General features: G+C 40.4%; 2 protein-coding genes across 4 annotated transcripts; one reads left to right on the top strand and one right to left on the bottom strand.

The window, feature by feature from the left end:
* Window positions 1–3,405: 3,405 nt before the first annotated feature.
* On the top strand, window positions 3,406–7,173 carry LOC114796780 (XK-related protein 5-like). Its single transcript, XM_028991268.1, has 5 exons — window positions 3,406–3,586; window positions 4,299–4,511; window positions 5,594–5,763; window positions 5,859–5,970; window positions 6,062–7,173. Exons 1-5 carry the CDS (start codon window positions 3,415–3,417, stop codon window positions 6,841–6,843), a joined length of 1,449 nt encoding a protein of 482 aa, XP_028847101.1. The 5' UTR covers window positions 3,406–3,414; the 3' UTR covers window positions 6,844–7,173.
* Window positions 7,174–7,844: 671 nt separating this feature from the next.
* On the bottom strand, window positions 7,845–20,406 carry LOC114794356 (protein eva-1 homolog A-like). 3 transcript variants are annotated; one of them, XM_028986872.1, is made up of 5 exons: window positions 20,339–20,381; window positions 20,067–20,109; window positions 12,913–13,048; window positions 10,218–10,376; window positions 7,845–9,161 (listed from the first exon to the last, which is right to left on the bottom strand). In XM_028986872.1, the coding sequence occupies exons 4-5, from the start codon at window positions 10,288–10,290 to the stop codon at window positions 8,782–8,784; spliced, it is 453 nt and encodes a 150-aa protein (XP_028842705.1). In that variant the 5' UTR covers window positions 10,291–10,376; window positions 12,913–13,048; window positions 20,067–20,109; window positions 20,339–20,381; the 3' UTR covers window positions 7,845–8,781. The 3 variants fall into 3 exon arrangements, 2 of the variants coding, with proteins under 2 accessions (XP_028842705.1, XP_028842697.1); XM_028986864.1 differs by lacking the exon at window positions 12,913–13,048 and having other exon boundaries at window positions 20,067–20,406; XR_003750338.1 differs by lacking the exons at window positions 7,845–9,161; window positions 10,218–10,376 and adding an exon at window positions 11,403–12,197 and having other exon boundaries at window positions 20,067–20,406.
* Between the last annotated feature and the right edge of the window lie 161 nt (window positions 20,407–20,567).

The following is a 20,567-nucleotide window of genomic DNA, read 5'->3' on the forward strand; positions in this document are numbered from 1 at the left end:
ATGCTAGGCCTCTATTTAAAAAACTGGTTCTTCACATACATGTATGGACAGAACATTTGCATGTCATATATATGAAGTATGATATAAAATCCCCTGGAAGCAGGTATGGCTTTAACCAGCGCAGCTGACGTCAGCAGTGAAACTTTTCTTTTCTGCCACTGTAGGGGAGGCTGGTGCGGACGAGCGGGAGTTTTGTGATCGGTCCCACGCACATGATAACTCGGGTGCTATGTAAGGAGTACAGGAGAGCATGCTGCGTATAAAGAGAACATGGCTGATTTGGTGCCAGATTTTCCTCTTCTGCTTTTCGGGAGTGATCATCATATCGGAGAGAGCAGCTCGTAAGTTTCTTGTTTTCTTCTCATATAAAACATCGTTGTATCCAAGCAAAAGGAAGCAAGCGAACACCACGCACGGATTTAAAATAACCGAAAGAATCCGAAAAGTAAGCGTGTTCTAGTAAGGTATTTTAATCGGGGTTCCGGGGTTCCACCAGCTCCCCCGCTCTTTGTCGCGTTTGGGCGCCTTTTTTCCCAGAATCCGGGCGGGAAGGGGGTGGGGGTGTCGTCTTTGCCCGCCATCTGGCGCTCATGGGATGCATTACTTCCCGCGTCCGCTCTTCCTCCCCACAGTCATCCTCTGCTCGGCCCGCTACTTGTGGGCGGGGCGGATTGTGTGGGCGTGGCTCACCCTCGTGCTGATGCTGCCCGGCTCTGCAGCGCAGGTGCTCAGTCTGAGGTGGTACCTGTCAGATGACGAGCAGGGGACGTCCTCGCTCCTCGTCCTCATCCATGTCCTGCACTTAGGGATATTGAAAAGGTGAGACCTGCTGATTTCTCACTTTTTCTTGAGGAAAAAAAAAAACCTTGTGATATGATGATGCATCTGGTTTTAAGGTTGAAAACCAAAAATTGTCTGTACATACCTAAAATATATTGAATTCAAATATTTGAACAGCATTTCAAACAGCAAACAAAGAGTATAAACAGATGGTATTATAAAATGTGTACAGGACAATAAAACATTATACAGAAGGGAATATGAGGATGCAAAATAGTGAGGATTATACAATGTCTATGTATTTGGAACATAACTAAACAATGAGCGTAAAATGAAAAGGCTTTAAATAAAACCTGCAATCAATTTCAGACCCTGCAATAAAATTCACACAATAACAATTCTATCAAAAGCAACACAGATTTAGAATACAAAAATGACCTATTCTGTAATCAGAACACACACAATACTGTTCCCAAGTAGGGCTGCAACAACGAATCGATTGAATCGATTAAAAATCGATTACTAAAAGAGTTGGCAACGAATTTCCTAATCGATTCGTTATGACGCGGAGACGTTTGATTATTTAAAAAAAACTTTATTTGAGCGCGGAGCGGAGTGAACACACTCGGTCTCTCTGGCGCACATAAGCTAGCTGATTTTGGCGCCTCATAGACAGCTCGGAGCAAAATAAATACATAAAAACGAGCGGAGGTAGAGGACAGATACATGGCGGAGGCAGAGAAATCTGCGTGAAAATATGCAAAAGCGACACGGCACGGCACAGGAGCACCACAGCAATGATCTAGCACCTGAAACGCGTGTTTGATGAGGAGGAAGGGAGTTCAGCAGCAGGGTCACTACAGAATCATACTTTTGTTCCGTTTTGAAGTGAGGAACGTAATGTCCCTGGTGCTGGTGTTTAACTCGCCGCGGAGGAGAACTAGACGGGGACTTACAGCGCCACCTACAGGTGTGGAGGGGAGATGAAACAGCGTTCGGACTGTTCTCTGCGTCTCCGCGTGGACGACTCGCCTATTGTGTCCCTAAGCAAGACACTTAACCCTAAGTTGCTCCAGGGGGACTGTCCCTGTAACTACTGATTGTCGCTCTGGATAAGGGCGTCTGATAAATGCTGTAAATGTAAATGTTTACCCGTCATCCAGCTTGACAGGCATGACAAGTTAGCATTAGCTCGTTAATAACAGTAGTAAAGCAGGGGTGCTATAGTTACTTTGCATTAAAAGACTAAAGACATGTTTTTATTCACTAGCCGTTTTTGGACCATTCATTTTTCAATCTGTTGTCATGTATAGCTACACTGCAAAAAAGCTTATCTTACCTAGTAATTTTGTCTCGTTTCCAGTCCAAATATCTAAAAAATCTTAAATCAAGATTACTAGACAAGAAAAATGGCATGAGAAAATTAAGTGATGCTTAAAACTTCTGTTTGAGATTATATCTCATTAAGATTAGTTTTTATACTCCATTGGCAGATAATTTTGCTTGTTTTAAGCAAACAATCACTTAATTTTGAGATGTTTTTTCAGAAAACAAGACAATTTCTTATGCTATTTCATGTGTCTAGTAAATGTATCTTGATTTAAGATTTTTTTAGAGATTTGGACTGAAATCAGGACAAAACTACTAAGTTTTTTTGCAGCGTGTGTGTGTGTGTGTGTGTGTGAGAGTTTGTGAGTGTGTGCGTCTGCGAGTGTGTGCATCTGCAGTATAGTGTAGAGAACAAGTTCTGACATTCAAACAAATCCTGTTAAATTTTCTGATTTGTATTTGTATTATTTATCGTTCTGGCAGCTCAGGTGGCACTTTATTTAAAAAAAAAAAAGTCAATATTTGTCAGATGTAAAGCATACATGTGTATGTTTTGTGTGTTAGTCAATTTTTATTTTATTTTATTATTATTATAACAGCTCAAGGAGCAACATGTTTGTGCACTTTCTAAAGATTTTGGTTCTGTTTTTGAATAAAGGGTTGGAAATTAATGCTTTTCTGTTTTTTTTTTTTGTTTTTTTATCCGATTCTACGATTAATAAAAAAATCATCGACAGATTAATCGATTATTAAAATAATCATTAGTTGCAGCCCTATTCCCAAGACAGCATTTAGATTTAGAATATAGTGCATTAAAACAATGAGAGAGCATACTTTCAGATTATGTAATATACAAACAGAACTGCAGTTTTACGGAAAACGTATTCTAAAACTTAGACATTGCTGCTTTTTTAAAAGTATTTTGTCTGACCCTGGATATTGTAACAGTAGTGGTGGGCAGCAAATAGTTATTCCAGCAAGATGAAACCACCAAATGCTAGAGATCACTAAAAGCTTAACGGTGGATAACAGACTTAAACAGATAAACTCCAACAAATAACCACTCACCATCAGATAAAAATAAAGCATCCCCTTATTGTCCCGAACTGAATATAGGACACCTTGTAACAAACAGAAGGATCCCTGTTTTCCCCTCTTTATACTGTCCCGCATTTCCCTGGGGCATTGCGGGACAGTATAAAAATAACGCATCCTTTTCAGTCACCCGAGTTTATTTCTCAGTTCCATTTCCATTCATTGTGCAGTGTTAATTGCCTTCATTCTCCTTACAGGCTCTGGGGCTGCATGAGGTCCCTGTGGCTGCAGCAGAAGGGCGGAGCCAGACTGGGAGAGCTAGTCATGCAGCAGGCAGATGTGTCGGCTCTCTGTCTGCTTGAAGCTTTGACACTCTCCCTTCCAGAGACTCTGCTGCAAAGCTACATCCTCTTCTCAGCTGACATGGGTCTGCTTTCACCAGGTGAATGTCTGCACTTGTTCTGTTGGTGTGGAAGTGAGAGAGTGTCGAATACACACACAAAATCTGATACACACTGTATGCAGTGTTGTTTTTATGGGTATTAATTTCATTAAAAATGGATATAATTACCCTCATGATTATTCTCATGTCAAACTCTTTTTTTCCAAGCATCTGTCATGACAATGAAGGGGAGGACCCTGGCCCTGGTGTTCGAACAAAAAACTGTTTATTGTAATATGGGACAAAGAATAGAATTTTGGAAGGGAAAGTGGAAACAGGGGAAGGAAAGGATCACTCACACAGGGGATTCACACATCTCAAACATTTGAAAAATACAATACAATACCATTTACACACACACACCGAAACCCACACCGCTAGCTCATACCACACCAGCGCGCACATACACAGTGACAGATTGAAGACTATTGAAGACAGATTGAACACTAGTGCCGGCACTCCTTTAAAGGAGTGAAGTGCCCCAGGACTGGCAAACACGCCCAGTTTATGCTGAATGCTGGGGATGATTTTTACAGCATTGCTTTATTGTTAATATTGTTATTTGGTAATAAATGAGTTAGTTAAAGACCTGAAATAGTTGATATACATACCGTCTCTAGATGGTTTTAACTCTATGCTTTGGAAATTTTGAATATTGGCAATAAGACTATTCCTATAGACAAGTGTGTTCATGCAGTTTTCATTTCCATAGCGTGTCTGTGCTGTGGACTCGGCCTGCTGTCTCTCAGTTGGGCGTTGGTACTGTTCAGTCGAGGATGTTCACTCATTCGGCCTGGGCACTTGCCCATGCCACCAGCTGCCATCATGTGCCAGTTGCTCTGGAGGCTGGGGATGCTTGCAGCCCGGATTGCCAGCCTCATCTTCTTCACCAAGGTCTTCACCTGGTGGGTGTGTGGGATTGTAGGTGAGGAAAACCATAACATCCAAATACAAGATTTCTGTTACTCAAAATACAGTACAGACCAAAAGTTTGGACACACCTTCTGAAGGTATCAAAACTATGAATGAACACATGTGGAGTTATGTACTTAACAAAAAAAAGGTGAAATAACTGAAAACATGTTTTATATTCTAGTTTCTTCAAAATAGCCGCCCTTTGCTCTGATTACTGCTTTGTACACTCTTGGCATTCTCTCGATGAGCTTCAAGAGGTCGTCACCTGAAATGGTTTTCCAACAGTCTTGAAGGAGTTCCCAGAGGTGTTTAGCACTTGTTGGCCCCTTTCACTCTGCGATCCAGCTCACCCCAAACCATCTCAATTGGGTTCAAGTCCGGTGACTGTAAAGTCTCCACTTTTTGTTAAGTACATAACTCCACATGTATTCACTCATAATTTTGATGCCTTCAGTGAGAATCTACCAATGTAAATGGTCATGAAAATAAAGAAAACACATTGAATGAGAAGGTGTGTGTACTGTATGTCTGAAAAAGTGGTGTTCTCTTACATTCAGTGGTTGTGAAAAAGGGGGTTCATTACTCTCAGTATTACATTTACATTTACAGCATTTATCAGACGCCCTTATCCAGAGTGACTTACAATCAGTAGTTACAGGGACAGTCCCCCTGGAGCAACTTAGGGTTAAGTGTCTTCCTCAGGGACACAATGCCTTCAAAACGTTTAATTGATATAATGTTTTTTTTAAGAATTACATATTATATACACACATTAATTTCTGTGCTGGGGCAAAAAATATATAAATGTTGGAATCCTCGCTTGGGTGTCCAAGCGAGGAGCAACTTAGGGTTAAGTGTCTTGCTCAGGGACACAATGATAGTAAGTGGGATTTCTGGTTCATAGGCGAGTGTGTATCATTAGGTATCATCTACCATTACATTACCTTATTATTCTCAGCTTGCCTAAAGGAGAAAGTACACTCAACAATCACAATCCAAACATTCACCACTCCTTTATAAATTAAAGCATTCCAGTTGATTACATCTTTATACTAATTATGCACCTCAATTGGTTTCATTTTTGTTCCGCAGCTTTTCATTGGCTGATTGCAACTTTCTGGATGGTGTCTCAGCAGACAGACGTCTGTAGAGAAAACAGTCACTGTCGTCTCTTCAATTGCATCATGGGAGTTGTTCATGTCTTTTTCTTCCTCAATGTTAAGGATGGCCCTTCTAGGTTTCGCATGGTGACATTTTATTTGGTAGGTGACAGCTGAGTTAAGAGAAAAGGTTTTTGTAAGTTTTTGTGATTTATTTTTTTTAGGTTGTCATTTGCATCTTTTGTGCTTGCATCTAGGTCATGTTGCTTGAGAACTTTGCTCTCCTTTTGTCAGCTTCGGATATTTTCAGTGAAGCATCATGGGATACTCTGAGCATTCCTACAGCTGTGTTCTGTTGCTTCCTCATGAGTAAGACACTTATAACTTTGGTTTAATTGTCATGAAATTGACAAATGTTAAAATCTTTTTTTTTCTTTGTTCTGTTTCTTTTTTGTTACAGGTATAATCTCAATGACTATTTACTACCGTTTCCTCCACCCCAAATCCACTGAAATCCTTCAGAGTCTCCATCAGCATCCACGCCATGGCTGCCTAGAACAAGGATCTTCCCTGGATGCGAAAGACACCTCTGACCCATCTGTCCGAAGACATGGCACGTTCTCCATCACTGGAGTAGCTCAGACTTTGCCGAAGCAGTCAGAGGCCAGCAATGTAGAAAAGCCAGATGTACCACTAAATCATCATCACTGGCTACTGGTCCGCCTTGCTCTCAAGACCAGTGACTGGTCCAAAATAAACCTGGCCTACGATGCTGGAGCATTAGCTGCCCTACTGCATCTTGAAGAAATCCCTGGTGGTTGCGGAAGTGCCTCAACCCCTGCATCAGTTCCAAAACTCAGCCAGCCTGATGCAGAGGGTGCAAGTGACCCTCCTGAGAAGGAGCCAGACTCCTCTGGTTTCGGAGTCAGACGAGGGTCTCTGGAGTTCAAGTCTGTTCTCACAGACAACCTGGAGCCAAATCAGGTCCCTGCCGAATCAGGCACCACCATATACTTCAGTGCAGATCCCAACACTCCGAGCTGCACCAGTGTCTTGCCAGCAGACCAAGATAGGAATCTGCATGATGCCGAAAAACTCAGTTCTATTTTCAGTCCTGGAGCTCAGATCTGGGGAGCCAAGGTCTTTTTACACAAAAAACCACAGTACACGTCCACCCCTAAACAAGAATTCAACAAAGCACAAATAACAGGAGGCTCTAGGCGACAAGTGCAGTTTAAATAATGAAGCTCTTATGGATCAAATTTATGATTAAATAAAGGATTAAAAATATATATATTATAGAAATTGTACCTAAAAGTAAAAAATACTGTTAAGAGCCTACAGGACACAAGGCAGTTGATCTCCCACTGTAGATACATTTTTGTAGGTACTATCATCTTGTGCATTATTATGACTATTTAAGTCCATTGTTACAGTCCAGTGGACCAAATTCTCTAATTTTGTTTCCATAGATCATCAACAGAAGATGTGATTGAAGTTATTAGTCAACATAGTGGCTTGTAATAACTGTCTTGACTTTCCACAATATTTGAATAATGTATCAATGATTTGTCGAAGGTACTTGTTAAAAAATGTGTTATTACTTCATATGCTGCTAAATGCAATTCGTGTTCTTTTCAAATTGTTTAGTTTGTATAACTGAATAGTAGTAGTAAAATTTTTTTATAAATTATTTAAAATTTTACACCATTTACATGCATGAAATAATGTCAAATTATATGGCAGTTATATATTAATTTCTATGTATTTATTTTATGCATTTTTATAGACAAGTATTTATATATCAAAATATAGATTATACAACTGACCTGGTTAATTACATAAAAGATCTAAAAATATGTCTTTTGCTATTGAAATGACATGTAAGCAAATATTCTGTTTTATTATTGGGTACTTATTATTGCCTTTTAAATGAAAAAGGAACCATATTCTGGAATTTGAGTTTTAGCATATTTGAGGCCTTTAGAGAACCACAATACATGGATGCTATCACCCTTCTGTCACTGAAATGAACAGGTGTGTGTAGGAAGAGGGGGGCAGCAGGGGGCAGCATATGCATTGTCAAATCCATGGAAACTTCATAAAGTCATATCATATTAAGATGCTCTTTGGATATTTAAAAAAATATTCTCTAGATGATATAGATGTCTGAGTTTTATAAAAAGCCCATTTTTTATCTTATTTTCCTGTATTCAGAATACAGAAACAGCTTTACACAAATGTACAAACATCAATGAAATTTATTAAGCAAGAAATTAAAAACAAGTCTGAAACATTTCCTGTGCTTACACTCTTCATGTCCTCCTTTAACAACAGCTTCCACACAAATCTGCATTATAAAGACATTTCAAATAAATGGATTCATTTGAACCATTGGTTGTGACAATTTTATATTACTATTATATTACTATTTCCAGAGATATTGTATAATATACAAAGGCTGTTCAGAGGTTTTTATCTTGTTGACATGAACTTTGCAAAAAATACAATAAACCTTCATTGGGGGATTCAGAACATGTGGGTATCAATCTCTACAAATATCTCAACATTTTGCATGAACAAAACAAAGATTATGTCATACTCACTTATAAAGGCACATAATCGATCATAACAGAATCGCATCCATTTACTTCATGATGCACACAAGTATCTTGATGCACCACAGCTGTGAATTTGATCAGGCAGGTTAGTCAGTAAAGACCACTGAACTTTTGGTGGCTAAAGTGCTGCAGTCACTCTCAAAACTGTGAAAAGAGCAATAATCAGAGAAAAAAATTAAATAATAGATATAAAAAAAATCCCTCATTAAAATAACAACTCAACAATTAATGACAATTAATTTCTAGTGGTGGTTGAAAAAAATATACATGGCATGGAACATGACCTGTGAGTAACTGCACTGCATGAGCCATGGTTCCAGTTAGTGGTGTGTACCTCTACAAGTTGTTGGGCAAGTTAGAAGTCATATAATTAAAACTATTTGTATCACCCTAAATATCAATGATTTTTGTGCAGGTGCTCAGATGAGTCTTCGTGGGAAAGGTAGACCTCAAAACAAAATTTGCATCTTGTGTTCTGATGGCTCTGAACCTATTAGGCCACTTCATTAGTTGTTCAGGGGCTACTTGTAATAATGGTCTAGACTCATTTCTTCTAGCTTCAGTAGTATCGGTTAAGGCTCCGTGTCCCAGTGATGTCTGGCTGGCCATTCATCCAGATCTCACGAATGATCCTCTCTCTCTCCTCCAGCCTCTGAGCCCTCTCCAGCTCCTCAGCCGACGTGAACACATTGGTGTTGAGCGTCCGTTCGAAGCGGCGGTGCCGCCGGGCCGACACGTCCGACGTGTTGTCCCAGTCTGAGTCGCTGCCGTCGCTGCTGTCATTTCGACCTTGTGTTGCAGGTTTGCTCTGTTTATGGGGAACCCTGCGTGTTCGACAGTCCATCCTGCAGGAAATGTGCACCACCAGGGCCAGGAGGGTGAAGACCAGACCCAAACTCACTCCACACATAAAATACAGCGCTGCCCGCTCCGGATTATCTGCAGAACACAGGCCGTAAATAGTGGAGTTAAAATACATTACGTGACAGCTGGCTCTGAACTAGCCCAGAGGTGTGAATATTTTTGGTCAAAGACATCCTCAGGATTTACATGAAAAGGTAAAACAAGGAAATGATCCTTATCTTGATGGTTTAAATGTCATGTGCAAATATCTTTATAAATTTCTTTTTACTGTATATCTTTGTATATTTCTTGTTTTATCTGTACCCTGCAGTGAGCCTGTCCCCTGCCCTACCCCCTGTGGCTACATGGGCAGCCACGACCCTGATGTGGACTAAGCAGTTATGTAGTGGGTGGTAGTAGCCTAGTGGGTAACTCACTCGCAGGTTCAAATCCCGCTTACTACCATTGTGTCCCTGAGCAAGACACTTAACCCTACATTGGGGACTGTCCCTGTAACTACTGATTCTAAGTTGCTCTGGATAAGGGTGTCTGATAAATGTAAATGTAAAGTTATGGATGGTTAGTGAGCACGGCCCATGCTTATTGCGTAACACCAGTTTGAAAATAGTGTCCTGAATTAAAAGTTGACTTCACTTCTGTTGAGGGGAAATAAATTCTGTCATACTATACTATTGACATTTGCTTGCTTTATTTAATTACTTTTAGCACAAGTTCTATGTAGGCTTTACCATGATTGGCCTTACTTGGGCCTATTCTGTGTAACAGAATCTGAAGAAATAAGATGAATCTGTTACTGGGCATTAATTAGGTTGGGGCTCCTGGCACAGCACATTCTTTTGCCTTTCACCAACAGGCTTTTCCCAGGCTCTGTGTTTAATATGCAGGCCGTTCTGTTCTGAAAGTGAGAAGCCATGGCAAAGGGCTGATGTATAGCAGTGTTTTACTCCAGTAGCAGGCCACAAGCAAGGACACAGCGCTGACGACTGTGTTAAGCCCTCTTCTAATGGTCCTACAATAGGTAATTTTCAATTTTGTTTGATTTAGCAGCAATTGATTAATTAAAAACAGATTAGGACCAAATTAAAACATTAACCAGGGAATGTTGCAGAGACATGAGTTAGAATGGGTTACCTGCTATAAAGGAGTAGGCAGCAAGCATGTTGCTGATAAGTGCCATCTCCTTGTTGATGGCTTTGCTCTCCATGTTGGGACTTAGGGTCCTGACTGGCAGCCCATTCAGCTTAGCCAAAAGCCGGGACCCCTCCACAGCGAAAAAACTCCAACGGCTGCCTGTCTCAGCAGAAAGAAAGGCAATTCAGAATTGAACCACACTATAAAAACAGTCTATAGAATCTACCCAATAAAATTGTGTTAAGAAATACTAACTATAAAATCTAACTATTACTGGCACCGGTTTGAACTCATTATCTGTATAAAAGACGCCTGTCGACACCTCCAAACAGTCAGACTCCAACCTCCACCATGGCCAAGACCAAAGAGCTGTCTAAGGACACCAGAGACAAGATTGTACACCCGCACAAGACTAGGATCAGCCAATCTACAATAGGCAAGCAGCTTGGTGTGAAGAGATATCAACTGTTGGAGCAATTATTAGAAAATTTAATCACTGACAATTTCCCTCGACTTAGGGGTCCATGCAAGATCTCACCTCGTGGGGTACAAATGATCTTGAATGGTGAGGAAACGGCCCAAAACTACATGGGATGAACTGGTCAATGACCTGGGACCAGAGTAACAAAGGTCACCATTAGTAACACACTACATCCTCATGAATTAAATTTCTGCAGCACTCGAAGGGTCCCCCCTGCACATGTCCAGGCCGGTCTAAAGCTTGCCTGGGACCATCTGGATGATACAGAGGAGGATTGGCAGAATGTTATGTGGTCAGATGAGACCAAAATCCAGCAGAAAATCTGTGCCCTGTGACAGCCCCAAAACATTATACCTCTTGAGAAGATCTGAATGGAACAAGGGGCCAAAATACCAGCTACAGTGTGTGCAAAGCTGGTGAAGACCTACATAAAATGTTTGACCTCTGTCAGTACCAACCAACGTTAAATTACAAAGTATTAAGGTGAACTTTTGCTATTGACCAAATGAAAGTGAATGTGAAGTGATTGTCATTGTGATACACAGCTCAAAGTGCACACAACAAAATGTGTCCTCTGCTTTTAACCCATCAACCTTAGTGCCCGGGAGCAGTGTATGGGGACGTTTTATTTTTTAAGTGAGATAACTTGCACAATCGGTGGCTGCCAAATACTTTTTTGCCTTACTGTAACAGCTTCACTATTATGTGAAATTCAACAGATTATGGTTCTGATATATTTGCAAGGAACGAGACACAGTGTGTATCTCAAAAGGCAAAAACGTCAGCAGCCACTCGAATGGCTGTCAAGCAATGGCAATAAAATTATATATCTTGTGCTTCAAAACCTCTTATTGCTTTTACTGCTAAAAGCACAATAAATTTTCATAAACTGCCTATTCTATTGTGCTTCAAAAGGTGATCAAGCTTTGCTGTGAATGTTAAAATGAAAGTAAAATTGCGAAGAGCATTGTTTGTGGCTCACACAAACAGAGACTGGGATTTGGCTGGCAGGATCTTTCCATGAGTTAAAACTTGAGCTTGAGGGGACAATTCTGCAGCCAAGGGTGGCCATCAGCACCTCAGTAGCCGCCAGAGGGGACAGACGCGTGGGAAAGAGACCATGGTCTCTCATGTATTCTGAAAACAATCAGTAACAGTCCAGATATTAGTCTTTAAATTCCATTTAAAAATGTGATGAAAAATCTGAATCTGTATGATGGGAAGCATTTTCCAGCCCAAATGAAAATGTGCATTTAATGAATTATGATAGCATAACAGAATGATTTAATTAGAACCATTGAGGTTAATGTTTTAAGATCAAATATGCACACAGTAAAACAGAGAATAGCTGTTTCATTATCTCTGATTTGTGTGGAAAGTCCTGACCTGCGCTAGCACTACCTCTCTGACGATGAGTAATCCAGAGATTTGAAGCACTCTCATTACTGCCAGTGTAAACAGTGGTGTGAAGCTGTCTGGGCAGCTGGGAAGTGATGAGTCTGGACAGGAGACCCTCTGTCAGCACCATAATCACAGTTCGGGCTCCCCCATCTTACCAATGCTTAGCACTGTAGAAGAGCGTAATCTACATAACACTTTACGGGGGCAGGCAAAAGTTTTGGGCACCCTTGATTAAAAATATGTCTGTGAATAGCTAATTGAGAAAAAGAACTGATGAACTGTTTTAAAACATGTTTTCTTGGGCTTGTGCACCTCAACTTGACCTCCTCGATTCCTGCTGACTGCCATTTCACAAAACATTAAGGCACAGGTGGATACAGACCCTCAGACCCTGTCCTACCTGTCCCATCTGGGCAGATGGTACCCATTCATATTAGTGCTGAGTCCTGATCACTCACAGGTCCATCTATCAGGCTCGGGTGATCAGGACCCTTCAAAAGCAAGGCAGAATCCCATAATACTCGTCTTGGATTCTTTGTTGGTCTGTTTGTTGACACCAAATGATTGCCACCAAACCGACAATGTGTTTTCTGGCGAGTGAGCTGTGTTCCTTTTTTGTCAAGCATCTGTGCTTCCCTCACCTACCAGCATGGCATCACACACTCGGGCATTTAAATGTGATGTCACTTCAAAAAAGACAGTCATCACAACAGCACTGCATAATTATACAGGTCATTTTGCAGACCAAATTACAGTGGTTGCATTGATTGCCGTTTCATATCCAACTCAGAAGAAAGCTGCATGGGACATTACCTTCTTTAGAGCTTTTATGGAATCTAGAGGAGGAGTCCAGAAGAGTCCTGTCTTCTACTCTGGTGGGGTGATGGAGGGAGTGTGGTTTGGGTAATCTGAGCACTTGACATTAGCCTTCTATGGGGTGTTTTCACAACTGAAAAGGGTAAAAGAAACGAAAGAAAAGGTCACATCAGGTTTCCCGCTGGGCAGAAGAATGTAATTTCATTAGGACTTTCTTCTGTAGGAACGATGCTTTCTTTCAGATCTGCACTGGACTCAGAAAACACCCCAGGACTCAGAAAAGTTCAAATAAAACCTGATTTGATGTAAATCAACAAAGCATGAAATGATCTCATCAAAAGCACATTTGACATTCCAGGATCTCAAATTGAAGAAACAAATTCAACTTGACACATCAAGTGGGTCTTGTCATAAAACTTTCATTTTATGAAAAAGTGTATTGTTTTTGACATAAGAACTTTGACTTATTTAAGATCTACATTAATATGAGGTTCACTGAAATGCATTTTCATTATACTTTTCATTGTGTAAAAGGATTTGTCTTGCTATATTATTCATGTGAGAAATTAATTGCCATCATTAGACAGCTGAGCCAAAAGATCTTCTATAAGTGTTAGTAATGTGATCATACATTTACATACTAAAATACTTTTAGACCAAATGAAATGAGTTCAAAGAGCAGCATTCTTCAGGGTAGCAGACATTAATAAGGTGAGACGTATTAAGGTGGCACAGACATTAAACATTCTGTTCCCATGGGAAAAGAAATTCACTTCACTACTACAGCAAATGTCTGCTGCTTTTAATCTGAGGGGAATCAGACCATAAAGAAGTTAATTGTTTGCCTTGAAAAGGACAATGTGTCTGAATTAAGCTTCTGTAAACTGAAACCATCTTCAGTGTGTGCTACTCATTCATAGGTGCTGCTACTTACTGACTGTACTTGCTATTTCACATGTGTGATGAGGGCTCAAGTAGCTGAACAGGACATAAAAAAGTGAAAAAGGGTGCCAATGACACCACAGACATGCTCGCCACAGGGAACCATGCCACAGGTTTCCACAGGTTCACTTACAAAATCAATATATTAATTGCCACTCATCTTATTGCTTGATTGTAAGAAGATATTCCAGACTCTGGTTGCTTTGGGTTTATCTGTTTTATTATCTGTGAGTCAACAGAATCCCCTGTCATGTTGCCTCATATGGGGCAGTGGTTGGCCTAGTGGGTAGGGAAAGAGACCTGTATTCGGGAAGGTTGCCGGTTCAAATCCTAAACTGCCAAGGTGCCACTGCGGTGCCACTGAGCAAAGTACAGTCATCACACACTCCTCCCTGGGTGCATGTCATGGCTGCCCACTGTTGCCTCAGGGGATTGGTTAAATGCAGAGACCACATTTCACTGCGTGCACTGGGTGCTGTGATGTGACAACGAATCACTTTCATTTAGCCTCAGGTTGCTCTCTCCCCATCCACCCTGTGTTTCACTGACATTCATATCTGCTGGTTGCTACAAAAAAAAAGTGAGGGAAGGAGGCACAGAAGAATGCCATCAAGAATAAAAGGATTTATTGGAGAACACAAAAGAAACGGCACAAGGACCAAAAACAGGAAACAAACAAAAACATACCTGCTAGCGTGTGTCTATTCAACAGGAGGAAACAATGCAAACAGAAGGTAAGGCAGTCTCTCCACGTCAATGTAGCACCCACTGGGTGCTGCTGAACTGCTCAGGACTCCTTAAACAGGTGCATATGCATCAGCTATGTGTATCCAGAGGCCACTGGGCATCACACTACTAAATAAAACCATCAATCATGATGTATACAATGTGAATGTTGCCATCAGGTAAAACCTGGGGCAGTATTTCACCAAAAATCTGTCCAGCCCTACAGAACGGGAAACAGCCCTATCTGCAGACTCCAAAAACTAAAAAAAAACACTCATTCTTGGTAAACATCTGGAAAAAAAGTGGTATAACAAGACACTTTTGACATTCTTTTCATAGTTTTAGATATTTTAGATATGTGTGTGCATACACACATATTTTAACCAACACATGTTATTTGAGGCAGCATAAAACCTCTCCACCAATTCATTACAAGCATGCAAACCATCTTCTGGACAGCGAGCACATCGGAAACCAAGTGAGGCCACCCACAGACAGGTTTATGCCACTTTTTAAAACAGAAGTCCGCAGTGCTGACCAGCAGTAACCAGTGCACCGCCTCAGCATGCCTGGTGGGCTTATGGGGCTGCAGGTGTTCAGTCACAACGTGAAACAGGCGGAACAGCTGCCAGTGAAAAATTGCTTGCACCTCGGTGTGCAGCAGGCTCAAGTATTCTACTACTGTTTAAAAAGGTTTACGGGGTGACAGTGTAAAACAGAGACAGGTGCACGAGGTGGGGAAGGGGATAGGTCATACCCCCTCTCCACCATTTACCTAAAGCATACCATCTTGAAATATAACCAAATGACGCAAATCTAACAAGCCTCGCTACATTCCGTACAATCAGCCTGTATTAAAACACGATTTGAAGGGATAAATGCCTTCTTTATTTTCTCACCAGAAAAGAGACTAGCACATGTTCTTTTAGTTTATAATTCTATTTTTGGGGTGTAAGAGTTTAAAAATAGTGGAACAGGGAGCTGAGCTGCAGCTGGTTCTGATAAAGAGGACCCAAAGGGGGAAAGCTAAAAAAAAGTATATTTTGTTTGCTAAAGACTCCCTCTAAAGCATAATGGGAAATGAAAAGATGGAAGAGAAAGGGTCAACAGAGGAAAGAAACAGAAAAAAATATATAACAATTCAGCAAAAATAAGAAAGAGTAGTAAATAATGGGAAGCAGGAGAGTATTAACCTGACCATCACTCTAAGCTGCTGTGTACTTCCCATCACACAGGCCAGTTTGGCTCTTACACGGCTGCAAACTGCTGACGGATACAATCACATTTGTGTGGGAGGAGTCAGTGAGGCATGTGTTGTGTCATCACATACCTAGACAGCTCCCATATTCCCAGAGAAATATAGAAGGTGATGATTGGGACTGGGGGCTTCAGGAATTTCATTAGTCTACAGTTGGTTATGTTTGAGAGTGACGGACACTTAAGGCCATTCTGTGGGAGTCATGTTAGAGAAAATTGAAAGCATTCTAATTAAAGGGCAAGCATGGCCTAGAGAGCCATGACAGCCTTTCTACAACACAAAGTGTTGTAGAATTGATGCTCATGCATCAATTCATTTCAGCTTGGCTAAGCTCAAAAACATTTTTCATTATTAGTGTGCGTCCCTCTGCAAACCTCTCTTTAATGCAAGTTGTATGATTTATTTCTTCCTATTAGGCCAGAGGCTGACCTCTTGCATTACAATCATAAACCACAGCTTTAGGCATATTTAGTCATACTGAGCCAAAATTCAGGCTGTATTATTCTCAAGCTGAGCAGAACAGTATGCCCAGGGGTCTTAAACACACTTAAAGCCACATAGTGAAACTGGAGCTGTCCCCGCAGTTTAGTCCGGGACACAGGAGAGGAAGTCAGAGCAGGAGACAAGCAGTAAAATGCACTGTTCACATTAGAGCATTGAAACGGCAAGGCTTTAGTGCCCAGCTGCCTGTAAAATTCTTTATTACTGAAGCTCTTATTGGCTACAAGGAAACAATATATCTCTATGTGTGCTTTCTGCACTTTATTTGGGATACTATGAATATGATCCTTCTAAAAATGATGTATGTATTATTATTTTACCCCCGCAGGCACTTATGTAAAAATGCAGATGCAGGAAAACATTGCACTGAGATAAAGGCAATGGTATATGAAAATAAACAAAAACAACAAGCAGCTATATTCCTTTAGACAGACGTTATGAAAAGTGACATCCAGACCCATGGGTGTAGACCATGACTGGGTCTACAGCTCGCTGTTTTTATAGCATTACTGTCCAAACAGCCATCAGGCCCAGACAGCATCCCTGCAGGCATCAGTGTGTGAGCACTGCAGAGGTCTGTCTTACCTCACCCTGACAGATCATATTCATGTCCAGCAGATGCGTTTCCACAAATAAACAAACACCTACTATGCCCAGGGCATGTCAGAGGACTGCACCAGACATGTTGGCATGGCCAAGTTTAAACAGTCATGACTGCATCTCTTAGCTTGTCCAGTAGAAAAAAAAATCTGCTCTTAATGCTTACTCTTAAGGGAGAAAATATTGATGAACTGATTAAACTGTAGATTTGAAAGATTTCCATAAAAGGTTACCTACATATCTCATCTTAAATGCTGCCAGCGACAGTGGATAGATTCAAAAAGCAGCAAGACATTAAATAGAAATGTTCTGAGAAGCATTAAGGGTTCATGATTGCAGGTATGTATACGTGATAAACCCTGGTCTCACTGCAGCAAGTTAAGTTAAATTAAAACCTTTGCTGGATTGTATTTCTTTACATTAACATAAACTAGTTAAATCAGATTTACTATAATAGAAAGTGTGCTCTATTTCTGACAGGTGCTAAGAAGTGTATATGGCTTATTTGCTAGTGTTAGTTCAAAGTTGTCCTCAGGATTTACATAAATTAGAACAAATTAGATCAAAAGAGAGATTCATTGATTCAGTGTTTGTATAAATTCAGAAGACAGACATATGCCAATCTCATTTGTATACGTGCATATATTTCTCCACAACATGTAGGACATGCATGTAAGTACCTACCTCCTTCTTCTACATGCTACATGAAAAATAATTATAAAACAATAAAAAAGATTATTTGTTTTTCTGTTAGTCAATGCTAATACAACCTCCAAAAGTCTTCCTCAGAAATTGGGAGGACCGTACTAAGCTGTGAAAACAGCCCAAAACCTGCTCCCTCAGCAACATTTAAACTACAAACAGGACTTCAGTTAAGCCTGACTGCAACTTTTGGGCAAGATGGTGATAAAAAATAGCTTCACACAGACTTATTGTTGATATTGGGTCTCTTTACAGTTTTAAAAGTGGAAACTTGTTTTTTTTTTTTATTGCTGAACCTCAGATTCCTGTTTGGCAGCAGTGAAGTGTGCTGATTCATAAGAAACGGCAGAGATCTCTTCCATTCCCACATTTTCTAGAAAACCACATTTTGCATCACACACTGACACATGCACTTATTTGCAACATGCCTTAGCTTTAGAATCAGCAATGGACAAAAAAAAAAAAAAAACATGGGACTTTTATACAAATATGTTATATAATTATGGCCTTACCTAAACCTAACCCCTAATTTTTAACCTAGCCTCTATTTTGTCTCATTTTTTATAAGATGTAAAAAATAAAAAACTTTACTGCCATTACAGAAAATTACAAATGCACACAGAACCTTTTCTTTTTTAGCTCTACTGTAAACATACTTTACTGCCATTACAGAAAAAGTAACTTTTTTTTTGTTTTGTTTTATGTATTTGTGTCTAAAGTTTTGTGACAAAACACTTATTAATAAATATTATTGTTAATTTTTTATGATGACCCCAAATTTCTGAGAAGAAAAATTATAGTTTTTGGGCCAATCAGCTAACATCCCATGAGCTATGTTTTTTATTGCATTGCAAAAATCAATGTTCACAGTAATCAATGTTCAGAATATGACTATTGAACCCAGTAAACAAATAATTAATCAAGCAACTTTACAATTTAAATGACTGAAGATGTTCTTTACCCTTACTTCATGTAGTCACAGGACTATCCCCTGACCATTAACAGATTGGTCCTGCATGCTGCACTGAGCCACCCAAGGTGTGTTGTCTTAAACAAAGGTCTTCAGTATGTTCATGAGCTCATGGCAGTCCAGGGTCAGAGGGAGGAGAATATGGGGCCAAAGGGGCAAGGGCATGGGTCCTGACACAAAGCAGCTGCCTGAAACACACACATGTACTCAAACACATATAGCCAGAATGGCAGGAAGTCCCCTCCACATCTGCTCTCTCGTCTCCAGGCCCCCCAGGAAATGGCCACTGATAATGCAGAAGTGGGACAGAGAAAACCAGGGTTTGTGAGGTGGTATGAAATGAGAGTAAATGAAGAAGGAGAGTTGGTGTGTGTATCTTGGCAGAAGCGGTGGAAAGGGGTTTGCATAATTTTAAACTGAGATGTGTGATCAAAGGCCCAGAGGCCAATAGAAACACAGAGCCATTCATATATTATGGAGTCTCGCAGGGTGGTGGGTCTGCATTGGTGCCTGTGCTTGGAGAGCTTGTGGGGATTGGGTTAGGCTTAATAGAAAGAAAAGTCAGCAAAGCGAGGCCAAGAGGGAGCATGTGAACGTGAACTGAGGGATTATCAGATGGATGGTCTGAGATGTCAACAGATAACAGTCATATTAAACAGCCAGATACAACAATGTGTGTGAGATAATATGTTTAACTTTGGAGGATTGCATGTGCAATAATAGTGTGTGTGAATGAGAGAGAATAACATTGAGCTTAAGGTCCCATCCTCAAGGGGTCACATCATTTTGTTTTAAAAAAGTCATAAAGACTTAAAGCAATAAACTGTAACATTCACATGGATAAGATCAAGCATATATCTCATGAGATATTGGAAATGCCATCAGATATTTAAGGGCATGTTAAGTAAGTAATATTATATATAAATAGCTAAATATTGCATAAATTATACGAAGTATAGGCAGAACTCACACTGTGATTGGCTCTATAACCACACATAGTTTACTCATGGGTTTTTATACACATGCAAATACATATATATTTATAATTCCATGATATTCCCTGCCTTTGTGCCATTAAAGAAACTTATTTCCTGAAGGTAGATAAAATCAGGATATTTGTCACCTTAAATTTATAATTAGTTCAAAATGCTCAGTTTAATTAGTGAGGGGTGTATAAAATGAGTTGCTACTGAAAAAAATCAGCGAAGATGACAGTCTCAGTAAAGCCGATCTCAATTTACTCTGCGGAGCCTGATTAGAAGACTTAGTGGCACCCAGATCCAATCAGACCCAAGTGGATGATGGCCCTTGATGACAGCATGTGCTACGCTTGAGACTAAACACTTTCAGCATTAAAAGGACTGTTCACCGCCAGGAGAGTTTAGAGCCAAGGACAAAAAAATTGGTCCTCACACTGTGTTATTTCCACATACACAAGAGAGCCAAACTTACCCTGGACCTTCTCTTGCTGTTCAACCGAGAAATCCAATCTTCACTGAAGTAATCCAATGTGTGAGGAAAAAAGCATGAGGATAAAACAGAATGCTTTCTCATGTGAAGAATGTGTAAGTCTGCTGCATAGTTATACAACAGAAGTAAAATATCCAGTCTTGAGGGTGAAGAATCAGAATCCTCTCAAGTGATGCAGGTCCATCTGTCTGCATCCACCACAGGCAGGGGTTAGGCCGGACGGTTGGAATGTGGCACAGGCAATGAACGCTCACCTCAATGCTGGGAAATGGGGATGGAAGAGAGAAATAACTAGAGGGAGAGAGAGAGAGAGAGAGAGAGAGAGAAGACCCACTGAGAGGAGAGGAGGGGAGAGATAGAGAGCGAGAGAGAAGGAGAGCCAGTCAGAATAGACTAAGAGTGGGAGGGGGCAACAGCGTAAAGGAGGGACACAGCGGTAGAAACATGAAATGACATAGGAATTTCATTCAGCTCTGACTGGGA

This window comes from Denticeps clupeoides, chromosome 1, assembly GCF_900700375.1.
Source record: "Denticeps clupeoides chromosome 1, fDenClu1.1, whole genome shotgun sequence".
NCBI classification, from domain to species: domain Eukaryota; kingdom Metazoa; phylum Chordata; class Actinopteri; order Clupeiformes; family Denticipitidae; genus Denticeps; species Denticeps clupeoides.

What these genes read in the sequence shown, in the direction of transcription:
- LOC114796780 (XM_028991268.1), top strand. Translation starts at nt 3,415, where the DNA reads ATGAGGTCCCTGTGGCTGCAGCAGAAGGGCGGAGCCAGACTGGGAGAG. An exon ending in GCATGGTGACATTTTATTTG is followed by an intron (nt 5,764 to 5,858) that starts GTAGGTGACAGC and finishes GCTTGCATCTAG; the next exon opens with GTCATGTTGCTTGAGAACTT. An exon ending in GTTCTGTTGCTTCCTCATGA is followed by an intron (nt 5,971 to 6,061) that starts GTAAGACACTTA and finishes TTTTTGTTACAG; the next exon opens with GTATAATCTCAATGACTATT.
- LOC114794356 (XM_028986864.1), bottom strand. Translation starts at nt 10,290, where the DNA reads ATGGAGAGCAAAGCCATCAACAAGGAGATGGCACTTATCAGCAACATG. An exon ending in TGCCTACTCCTTTATAGCAG is followed by an intron (nt 9,162 to 10,217) that starts GTAACCCATTCT and finishes TGTGTTCTGCAG; the next exon opens with ATAATCCGGAGCGGGCAGCG.